This window comes from Clarias gariepinus, chromosome 24, assembly GCF_024256425.1.
Source record: "Clarias gariepinus isolate MV-2021 ecotype Netherlands chromosome 24, CGAR_prim_01v2, whole genome shotgun sequence".
NCBI lineage: Eukaryota > Metazoa > Chordata > Actinopteri > Siluriformes > Clariidae > Clarias > Clarias gariepinus.
The window spans coordinates 14,527,538-14,540,074 of NC_071123.1; the positions used below are offsets into that span (position 1 = coordinate 14,527,538).

Genomic DNA, 12,537 nt, shown 5'->3' on the forward strand with positions numbered 1-12,537 from the left:
ATATATATATATATAAACACACACACACACACACACACACACACACACACACACACACACTGTACACTCATCCTTGAGATGTTTCTGCAGCTTAACTGGAGTCCACTTGTGGTAAATTCAGTTGATTGGACATGATTTGGAAAGGCACACACCTGTCTATATAAGGTCCCACAGTTGACAGTTCATGTCAGAGCACAAACCAAGCATGAAGTCAAAGGAATTGTCTGTAGACCTCTGAGACAGGATTGTCTCGAGGCACAAATCTGGGGAAAAATGTCTGTGGCTTTGAAGGTCCCAATGAGCACAGTGGCCTCCATCATTCGTAAGTGGAAGAAGTTCAAAACCACCAGGACTCTTCCTAGAGCTGGCTGGCCATTCAAACTGAGGGATCAGGAGAGATGGGCCTTAGTCAGGGAGGTGACCAAGAACCCGATGGTCACTCTGTCAGTGCTCCAGAGGTCCTCTGTGCAGAGATGAAAACCTTCCAGAAGGACAACCTCTGCAACCTCTGCAAATCTCTGCAGCAATCCACCAATCAGGCCTATATGGTAGAGTGGCCAGACGGAAGCCACTTCTTAGTAAAAGGCACATGGCAGCTGGAATTTGCCAAAAGGTACCTGAAGGACTCTCAGACCATGAGAAACAAAATTCACTAGTCTGATGAGACAAAGATCGAACTCTTTGGTGTAAATGCCAGGCATCGCATTTGGAGGAAACCAGGCACCGCTCATCACCAGGCCAATACCATCCCTACAGTGAAGCATGATGGTGGCAGCATCATGCTGTGGGGATGTTTTTCAGAGGCAGGTACTGGAAGACTAGTCAGGATAAAGGGAAAGATGACTGCAGCAATGTACAGAGACATCCTGGATGAAAACCTGCTCCAGAGCGCTCTTTACCTCAGACTGGGGCGACGGTTCATCTTTCAGCAGGACAACCACCCTAAGCACACAGCCAAGATATCAAAGGAGTGGCTTTAGGACAACTCTGTGAATGTCCTTGAGTGGCCCAGCCAGAGCCCAGACTTGAATCTGATTGATCATCTCTGGAGAGATCTTAAAATGGCTGAGCACCGACGCTTCCCTATAGAAGGACGGGAGATAGTTTCAGTATGTCGACACCAGGAGAGAGGTGTTTGGAGATGACCTGGAGGAGTAATCACTAAGCCGGCACACCCGAGCCCTATTGTCTGATGTATATTTATGGGTGCTCTTACTCTTATTCCAACTGTCCCATAGCAGTGAGCCGAGTGTGTGTGTGTGTGTGTGTGTGTGTGTGTGTGTGTGTGTGTGTGTGTGTGTGTGTGTGCGTGTGTGTGTGTGTGTGTAGGAGGGAAAGCATCACCCAGGGAGCTCAGGGCACAGGTGCATTCATACTCAGACACCTGATCATGCAATTTGGAAACATAAATCAACCTTTAATATGTTTCTTCAGACTGTGGAAGGAAACCCTAAGGATATACATGCATTTGTCATGCGGCTATAAAATTACATGCAGGATTACCAGATTTGTGCTAAACCAGACTCATGTAGTTACGGGTAAAGCTTGTTTTGTCATGATATTTGGAATGTGTGCATATACATGTGTAACGCGCAGTTTATAAATATTTGAATAAGCACAGCTCCGTGGGCCATTATGGAGCAACTGGTCAGTGCTGATGAATCTCAGACAATGAATCTGAATCTGAGAGCAAACAGCATGAGTGCATCTACATGTATGAGCGTGATCATAATGCCAATGAACATTACTCTAAACAAGAACCGACAAGCTGAGGTGGATTTATTGAGTAATATTTTCTCAATGTTGCCATTTAAAATAGAATGTATTTCCTTTGTGTCTGCGTGTACACCTGTGAGTGCATGTGTGTCCCTGTATTTTTATCTCTTTGTGAGAACTAGGTGTCCGCATAATGATAATTATACATGGCAATTTGAGCATTATTTATAAAAATGATTAATAATAATAACTAGATAGGTAAAGTTTCTTAAGAAAATGTAAGTGGTGCTGGCCGAGGAAAAACTCGGGGTTCTGACCCTTTTATAATGACAGTCTACGGGACCAGTTGCTAAGGTGCTCTAAAGTGGTTGCTAGGGTGTGGCTTGACAGCCTCACAATGATCCTGAAAGATTGATTGGTTGCCTGAGTAAAATGAGCCCACCCCTATGTCTCTACAACAATGGGATTCACAGATGGGTTCAATATCAAAGCTCCTTTGGAAGTTACCATAGCAGGAATGCAACTGATTCCAATGGGCAGAACCTTCAACTTAATGTCATGGAACAAATTTGGGAACCTCTTGCGCCAGAGGTTACAACTTGTACCCTCTTGCGGTGTATGTTCTAACACAGCTCTTAGGCCTCTTCAAATGTGATAAATTTGATATTTCTACAAAATTTTTGCTCTGCGCTAGAACCAAGTTGATCTCAATGTTAAGTCTATGGGATTTTTCGGGCTGTAAATTAACCCCACACCCCTAAGAAAAATCATAGCATCCCCTGTCTCCCCCTTTCACTCTTTCTCTCTCTCTGTCATTTACATTTACATTTAGGCATTTTGGCAGACGCTCTTATCCAGAGCGACTTACATTTTTATCTCATTATACATCTGAGCAATTGAGGGTTAAGGGCCGCGCTCAAGGGCCCAACAGTGGCAACTTGGTGGTTGTGGGGTTTGAACCTGGGATCTTCCGAACCGTAGTCCAATGCCTTAACCACTGAGCTACCCCTGGCCCCAGCTCTGTCAAGCTACACATGTCGTTCCCGAGCTGCCAGTGATCCAGACTCCCTCTGCCCTCCGGACCTGTCTGAGCCATCCTGATGCCCCACTTCTGGCTGAAGATCTCGTCACATGGATGCCCCGTGTGTCTCTCTGGGATGCGTCTGGTGTCTGGGGATGATTCTCTCTACCTAGAAGATGGTTCTGGCCTCGACTGGTGTTGGCAACTGTTTCTCTGGGGACTTGACAGTTCGATAGTTCAGGACTGGAACTTCCTACAAGTCTACCTGGGTCTTCAATAACTACCTGGACTCCATATTAACATCAATTAACATCAGCTATTATAGCTGAACTGCCTCCCACCCTACACACTGTATAAATGCAGATAATTTACTGCTTTCTGTTTCACCCAAATGAGCATGGGTTCCCTGTTGAGTCTGGTTCCTCTCAAGGTTTCTTCCTATTACCATCTCAGGGAGTTTTTCCTTGCCACTGTCGCCCTCGGCTTGCTCACCAGGGACAAACTGACCATTCTGATTTACACAAATTCACATTTCATACAAACTTAAATAATTATTTTGATTGTGTAAAGCTGCTTTGCGGCAATGAAAATTGCTACAAGCACTATACAAATAAAATTTAATTGAATTGAATAGCACCCCATTTCTGAACAAACCACATGATTTGACACCTATTTCATGGGTCTACGACAAATGGGGCTGGTTATGCGCCAAAGTTTTTACAGAAGAAGAGAAAAAAAAAGTTAAGCCTGTGAGATAATACAAGTGATGCTTTGCTTCGCAAGCACCACTAATAATACAATTAAAATTTAAATGTAACTAAATTTAGCTAGAGTAATAAATCAACAGATGCACCCTGTATGCATGCATGCGTGAGAAAGAGAGAGAGAGAGCGAGAGAGATACCAGGAAGTAATAAACCTTATTCCCCTTTCATAACAGTGTGATTTATTTTTAAGCAGTAAATTTTATAAGAAGAACCTGATAAAAAAATCCCATGGGAACCAATCTTGGTATACGCTTCCTGACAAAAGTGTGAGAGAGAGAGAGAGAGAGAGTGTGTGTGTGTGTGTGTGTGTGTGTGTGTGTGTGTGTGTGTGTGATGCCTTACCTGTGCCACAGCAACTTGAGCTTGATGTTGCTGCTGGAGTACCTGCTGCTGTAACAACTGTAGGTGGTGCTGGTCAGCTAATGGTGTGAGAGACAGAGAGCGAGGGCTGCTGGGAGACAGAGAGCGAAGTGGCATCTCCTCTAGGTCCTACAAAGTAAAATTATTAAAAAAAAAAACATCACCAAATCGAATAAGTTGGAATGGAAACAACACTTATTCTGTCATTCACCTTGTGTCATGAATGTAATAAGTCGAGTCAAGTCAAGTAGGATTTTATTGCCGTTTCCATACCATATACAGTTTAATACACAGTGAAACGTTCATCCTGGACCAAGGTGGTAAAAGTAAATACAAAATGCAGTTTTTAGACGATTTCATTTATTAAGGTAAAAAACTGTCCAGACCTACCTGGCCCTATGTGAAAAAGAAAAAATCTTTATTTAAAGCACTGAATAAAAAATGTGTAATATACAATATAAAGTACATGGGGATATATTCTGTGAAGATATGTTTATTAAGTCTCCTGAGTCTGTTCCAATGGACTTTCTTGTCCATTAAAAGTTCTTGGTAAAATGTATGAACAGTTTGACAGCAAAACATGATAACCGCCATTATTGTTCAACTGGTTCAATTACGTGCATGAACAAAGCTTTAGTTAGTTCAGAATGCAGCAGCAAGAGTCCTCACTAAAACCAGAAGATACGAGCACATCACCCCTCTCTTATCCTCACTGTATTGGCTCCCAGTGGAATTTTGCATCGATTTTAAAATATAACCTTTGACATATAAAACATTAAATGGTCTCGCATCGCAGTATCTGAGTGAACTGTTAGTGTCTTACGATCCGCCACACCTACTTCGATCAAAGGATGCAGGCCTTTGTTCAGGACTCAGACACAGTCTCAGTGTTTAAGTCCAGGCTAAAAACCTATTTATTTAGCAAAGCATTTTTGTGACTAGATTTGCTTTAGATAAAAAAACAGATGTGGGGGATTCGTGGACGTAGAGTATTATGGTGAACTGGTATGTTTAGATGCTGTCTTCCTCACTCTCATTGATCACTCAGGTTTGTTGATGATGGTGTGATTGGTTGCTTTACTTCTCAGGGAGCCCTCATGTCTGTGTTTTCTTCTGTCATAGTTAGTCCTCCCAGAGTCCCTGCTTGCACTTTGCACTAAATATACATTTACCTAATACATTGTGTGACTGTGACCATAACTAACTGGTACCTAGCTGCCAGTGCTGTGCCCTGCTTCTGGTTTGACATGTCGTTGTTTGGATGCCCTGTGTTGTCTGCATGGGATGCGTTTGATGACTGGGGACAGTTCCACTTTATTATAAATGTGGTTCAGACCTCGGCAGATCCAGACAGCTGTTCTCTGAGGACGTGTGACTGCAGTCGCTCAATAGTTCAAGACTGGAATTTTCCAGTTTTATAACGTCAAATGTTATACTGAACTTCCAGCCACCAGTATGACTATTGTTAATTATTTCCCTATAACATAATGTTGCTTAGTGTTTTATTATATAATAATTAGGTCAAATAACAAATCATATCTAATTCCTGCAATGTTCTCTAAAGTCAGTAAGTGCAGACCTACAAAATGACCTGTAAGGCAGTCAGACTTGATAAATGTCTTAAATGTATAATGTTTTTAAGTCCAGAAATAGCATAGAAAAAAGGCTGAAAAAGTGTCACACAGAAAAAAAACAGAAAAAAAGGTTCTAAATTTCTCGTCATGCCACTTAGGTATAACAATTCAAACCCTGCTACCTTTGAAAAGTTAATTAAAGTTTTATCACCACAATACAGTGCAAGAAACTAATTTTCTCTAAGTAGCTTTGGTCTGTCAGCTTAGGTTGAAGATAAGGCTGAAGATAATCTCTGGGGACAGAAACACAGAACACAGCTAATACAGAATTAAAACTAATTATTGTCTGGCCTTCTTCATAAAATGCATTGTGCAGTTGTGGGGTAGCTGCAGGATTAAAGAAAAAAAAACATTAACAACAACAAACATATATGGCATTCACTGGTGGACCTAAAAGGACTTCAAAATGTCCATCAATAATCCAAAATCAACAATCCAACCAACTTCCATAAAAACCCTGGTTAAAAGTTGCAAGTGGAAGTGACTTTTGCAAAGTCACTTTTCTATGTCTACCTAAACTAATTACAGTAGACAAAACCAACTGCATATGTCAACTATAGCAAGAAATTGTGGGCCAGCACTTTCAAAAAGCTGGCTTTTGTTAGTCAATATTATTGGGACGTTCTTAAATGAACACTCTTTTTCAGATCTACATATCTTAAGTGAGACATTTAAAGTTTGAACTTTTTTTAAATGAAACTCCTGTTGTTAATTTCAACAAATTGTAGATTTAATTTCATCTCATAAGTAAGAAAAAAAAAATGAAATATGCTATATAATGTAGTGGAGTAAAAAAAAAACTACAATATGTTATTTTGAAATGTAGTGAAATTTAAGTAAAAGTCACTGAAAACTGAAACACTTAAGTAAAGTTGATACTTGAAATACTTAATTAAATACAGGAACCGGTTACATTTCCTTGGTTACAGTTCTTTAAGCTATGTTGCAATTTATTAACATCTGTCTTGGTTGATTTGATCACAAATGGACAGTCAAGACAAACAGGTTCATCGTCAGGGACCGCTCATGATTGCATTTAGAGAGTAATGTTACTAAATCTCCCAAAATGTCACCTCCAGTACCAAATACTGTATACTGGACAAACAAAACCACAAACCAGAATATAAACTGTATAGTTAGCTTTCTGATCAGTCGTTTAAAGTTACAGGAATCTTATCAATCGGTACACCATGCTTCTCAAATGTGTACAATGGACTATTGATGTACGATTTTCTTCATTTGGGCTTAGATGTGTACAATGACAGAGATTGATTCCACTGGATTTTAAAAATAAGGTTTTGGAATGCTTGTCAGCAGCTTTCACCTAAAAAACAAGACCAAATTGATGTTTACTGCTCAACTCATTCAGCATTCAATTCAAACAACAAATTAATGGATAAGGATTGAGGCATAGCAAAGATATGAAAACCAATGTCAATCCTGCCTATATTTTAGATTAGCTTTTGAAGCGTGACTGTAGGCAGGCATGTCCATTTATCCACAAGAGCGTTGGTGAGGTCAGGCATGATGTTGGACATCACTGATCTGTGTTCCAATTCCAATGGTGTTACAGTATGTAGTCTCTGAACAGGTCTTAGACCATATCTTTATGCATATGGCTTGAGCCAACAGCAAAACCTTAGATCTCTGGCATGCAGAAAAGCATCCCACATGAACTTTTAGATGGATGGGCTCTACCAGCAGAAGACCACATTGAGAGCCACCAACAGGAATCTGAGGCTATATTAACTGAGTAACAAGAAACATGCATCATAAGACAAGACTCCATATGTCGCTGGTATGCACAATTAAACATACACATTTCATTACAATGATGTATACAAGGCAAATAAAAAGCGCAAATCTGCCGCACTGGTTACTGGAGCCCTTTGATGATATCAGGGACGACGTTACTCAGACTACAAATGCAATGCTGCCATATGCGTCCCAGAACATCTCCATATGTGCGCTGAGTTACCAGATCACAAGATGCATGAGAGCCGATGTATTTAGTGCTGTTCATTTATCCAAGACCAACATTAGTACCAGGAACGAATGTTGCTGCACAGACTGCAAACTATCAAGGCCTGAGGCGCCAGAGCAACCCAAAATCATAATGTTTTTCTTCACAGCTGGGATAAGTTCTTGGCTTTTAAAAAACTGGTTAGAATAGATTAAAATGCAATACCATTGATATGTTTTCCACAACACGAGAACATGAAATGGCAGCAGCTGTTATTATTCTCAAGTGGCTTTTAGAGCTGTACTTAAGGTGCTTTGTCTAAGGTTATTGATGATTTTGTTTTTAATTCAAGATATCCATAGACCTTTGTATTTTCACTTAAATTAGATCAAATTGTCTGTGTGGGGCTAATATAAATATTTATATTTAAAACAAGGATTTTCCTCGACTGCTCCCACTATGTCATCTTTTGTATTGTTCAATCATTAGTGCATGAGGCTAATGGAAATGAAACCTCCAATGGCTGAAATTAATTCTTCCTCTAGTCCCTGTTACTTATTATGACTAATGCCTTTTTATTACTAATTTAAAGATTGTGTGTGTGTGCGTGTTTATGTGTGTTTGTGTGTAAATCCAGAGATGAACATACACACACACACACACACACAAAAAGATGGCAAAGCAAAGCTCTGTGCACAGAAAAGAAATCTCAGTCCTCACACACTTGCCGATATGGCCAGTTTACCCTGTTACTCATCTGGGATCTCCCCACCTCGACCTAGACTTGCTGGCGACGCCATGCTCCTTTGTCCATTAACTCCTTCCTGGAAAGGACTGTGCACTCTGCCCTGCACGCACCGCTCACGCACAGCCACAGCACCTATAAAAACCGCACCTTTTGCATCTTTCCTCTAAAAGCTTTACCAAAAACGGAAAGTGGAAAATGCGAGCAGCAAACGTGAATCCCTGACCCCAGGAGGATTATCTTCAGCACCTGCTGGAGGCTGGGCTTCAGCACAGACGCTCACCCAGGAGCTGGCATAAGGACTACATATTATAAGTAACAAGCTGCTAGAAGCCAGCCAGCCAGTTCCAAGAACCCCATGCTACTCCTAATCCAAACCCACAATATGCCTGCTGCCAAGGTTCACAATCCCCAATGATGCTGACGCGTTGCTTACTATGTTTGAAAGGACAAAAAAACATTGGGCCGTAGCTCTGTCTCTGGAAGCACAGCAGGCCTATTACATACTCCCAATCGCAGAAGCATGCAATTCTGAAAAACTAAGGATGAAAACAAAGGATACTGTAGATCCTTGCCCACTGTGGGGTGTTCCCTTGCACTGCATTGGCAGGATTCCACCGCTGGGCCTATCAACCTGGGCATTCCACCACAGAGGCAATAAAACGAGTTCCTGCAGGTTACTAAGAGCTGGCTCTGTCCTGGGATAATCAATTTGTCTACCCTAAACTTCCTTTATTTCACTTTTCATTGCTTTCAAATTCAAATTTTATTTGTCACATACACAGTCAGAGTGCAGGGTCAGACATTTTACAGTCCCTGGCCTTTGGAGCAGACAGGGTTAGGGGCCTTGCTCAAGGGCCCAACAGCGGCAACGTGGAGGAGCTGGGACTTGAACTGCTGATCTTTCGATCCATGAATCAGAGCCTTAGCACACTGAGCCACCACTGCCCCTTAGATAAAAGAGCTAATGCCGAGCCACGTGCCACCAAAACAGCAAAAAGCCAGTTAGGGCTCATATTTAACGTATATGAGGTCATGTTAGAACAGAGGGGTTGAGGACGGGTATCTTATTAGCTTGGTTAAAGCACTGGGCCACACAAAAACAAAAAAAAAATTACAAGATTTAAAATCAGGGAATGTTTTGGTGTAAATGCAAACTGGAGACAAATCATAATGTTTTTAAAAAATGCATATTAAGTCCCATTGAAATGACTAATTCAGCAAAAAACCTCCACTAACAATAAGGACGGCAATACACGCCCTGATTTGATGCATCCTTTCTCCCCTCGGCTCTGCCACTGCAACATCTCACTGTGTCCATTAGAGGGAGCTAAAAGATTACTAAAAAGGCACACTCTCATCATGAGTCTCTTTCTGCAGAGTCTGACAAATGTAGAAAAGCAAGATAAGCACAAAAGTGCAAGATTAGGATAATGTCCGCCTGGATATTTAATACATTCCTCGAAAAACCATGAATGACATTCCAGAATGTGGTCTTTTTGTCCATTTCTTCCCTATTAATTCCTCCCTATTTGGCACAAGGATAGCAATTACCGAAAATCATCCATCCGTTCATCGCTGGGTCTCTCTTCTCTTATCTTTCTGAAACAGAGTCTCTGACCAGTAGCTCATCTCCAAAGTCACGAGGAACATTCCAGGTTTCCGGATTAGATGGAGTCACTCCAAAAAAAAAAAAAAAAGGAGCAACATTCAGCCTCATTGTGTCCTGTCCCTTTCCTGAATTAATGTTAAAATTCATATAAAATGTAATTTTTAAAATGAATAAAATTAATTTCATTTATATAGCAGCTTTTAACAATGATCATTGTTGCTAAGCAGCTTTCCAGAATCAAAAAGAAAATTAGGAAAATAAGTATATAAAATGTGACCTTTTTTATATGAAATTTTAAACTACACAAGGAAATCTAAATGGAAATGTAGAATGTATGGACGTTTGCATGTACTGCAAAAAAAAAAAAAAAAAAAAACTCTCAGGGTCGAGTTAGTTGAAGTGTAAGAAAAAGGGTGACGAAAGCACGTGCATTTGTTCAGCATGACCGCGCCGGAATAGCATTCTACAAATCACTTCAATATTCAGAAGAGGATTCCTTCTACGGGTTGTCTAAGGGCTTTTTTGAAGTCAGGATTAATACTAACATTTAAAGGATTTCATGCAAGTAATGTTGATTTTGAGTAAAACAGTGGCTAGTCTAAGTTATTAGCAATTCTGGAATTTAATTTAAAGATCAGTATTTGACAAATCATTTAATTGAACTGAAACTGAAAACTGAAATTTATGTATCAGACCGTAATAAATGAATCTATGAAATGTCATTTGAGGACAATTTACAGTACTGTGCAAAAGTCTTAAGGCCCCCTTCATTTCCTCATAGTCATTTAAATTAAATTAAATTGCAGTCTCATTTCTCCTCTTATCACCCAGCATTTCCAGTATACTGGTCACCTGTTACTTGTTTCTCTCATGCCGTAAGTTAGACGGGGTTTCTTATGCTTCAATGATTCACTGGTTACTGTGTGGTTTCACAAACAATAAAAACATTTTTCTGTAACTGGTCAGGTACTGAAAATGAGAGACAAAATAGTCCTTCATGAAGCTTAGAGAACTATTTCTCAAGACTACATTATAATACAAGGACATCTGGCTCTTCGGAAACAAAATATAAATTAATGTTGGGGGGGGGGTACTATACTATACGTACTATACATAAAGTAAACATACACATGATATTAATAAGTTGAAGAAATTGTCTCAAAATATTTTGTTATAAAGGTTATAAAGAGAAGATGAGTGCTTTGTTAAAATTATTCTTCAAACCATTGCCTAGATTTTTTTAATCAAATGAGCAAATAAGAAATTAATTATAATAAATTGTTCTGGATTATGTGCTATTTTTTACACACATTAATAAATAATCAAGATGATTCCATATTGTTAAAGAAAACTTGAGACCAAACCTTATTGCTTTTTTTATTCTTTTTTTGATCGCTTTTTCTGCATTGCAGGTCACATATACTGTATTTTTGTTTCATTTTTCACTTATTGTCTCGGCTTCTAACTGTACTGTATCTGATATACTATGTCTTCTTTGCTCCTAATTGTGTAGGTGCATACAGTATGTTCTAGATTACAATCTAGACGTTTTTCAGTTTGGCATCCTTTGGACGAGAGAAGTGCACACAGACGAGTCACAATCTCTGAACGCATGTGCTAAACTGAACTTTATATACATACAGAAACTCCTCTTGTGTTAATAATAGTGTACCAGTACCTCCTTCTGGACAGGGTAGATGAGTAATATGTCATCCTTGAGAAGGGGTGCGTGTTGCTTGGTTGTTTCTTAATTGCCCGGTGTCTATCAGTCAAAAATCAGTGGAGGCTATAAATCATTGCTCTTAGGGGTGTCATAGCTGTTTGTGCAAGCTGTCTTTTTTTTTTTTTTTTTTTTTTTACTATTAATTACACATCACTTGCAGGCGGCTGATCGTTCCTTGTGAGAGATGCTATGAGTGATGGATGACTTTGGGAAGTAGATCGGAACAGTAAACTGTGCTGTGTTCCTTGCAGTGGCTGCTTGCAGGGGAAGCATGCTGTTGTCAGGCTTGGAAACTTTTCGCATGACGATATAGGCGTATAACCAGCTCTGGCAATCAGTGCAGTCAGAGTGACATCGACGAGAACCGATGCTTGCCTACAGGATAATCAAACGCAGCAGCTGGACAGCCCACGCGTTTTTATTCTTACGCTTGCCATAAACAGCAACTTGCATCATGTAGACAAACTGATGTATCCAGACAGACTTTCGTAGCTATGGTGGATAATGTAAATAAGACGGGAAACTAAATTTCTAATGATCTGTAGTACTGAAAAAGCCACTACTAAATGTTGCTCCCACTTGATTCACATCACACACTTGAACACTAAAAAGCATGTTGTGTGTGATTGTTAAACATGTTAACTAGGGCCCAAGCACTGTGACATCAGACCAATGCCGTCAGAGTGAGTGAGAGCCCTCTTTTTCTTCTAAGGATATTTTTTCCCACCATTTGCGGCTTTTTTGGGATCTTAATATTAGGGATGCGCACGAGTACTCGATTAATCGATTAATCTGACCCATCAGCGACGATCGAGCGTGAAAATGACAATCGATTAGCTCTAAAAATGTATTTTTAAAAATTAAACTACTTTCATTCTTTCTGATTGGTTATGCTGGTATTTGGGCGGTAGTCTGATATTTGATTGGTTACGGCTGTGAGAATTTGCGGTCTAGAGACAAGACCGGAGCACAGAGGGGAAAATGGCTTCTAAAGCGC

At 40.1% G+C, this 12,537-nt stretch overlaps 1 protein-coding gene across 1 annotated transcript in view; it reads right to left on the reverse strand.

Moving 5' to 3' along the window:
• si:dkey-34e4.1 (carboxyl-terminal PDZ ligand of neuronal nitric oxide synthase protein) overlaps positions 1–12,537 on the reverse strand; it is a 62,097-nt gene that overhangs the window by 18,623 nt on the left and 30,937 nt on the right. Inside the window, exon 8 of the mRNA XM_053484760.1 lies at positions 3,846–3,992. Coding sequence (XP_053340735.1) covers positions 3,846–3,992 — 147 coding nt within the window. The remainder of the gene's footprint in view (positions 1–3,845; positions 3,993–12,537) is intronic.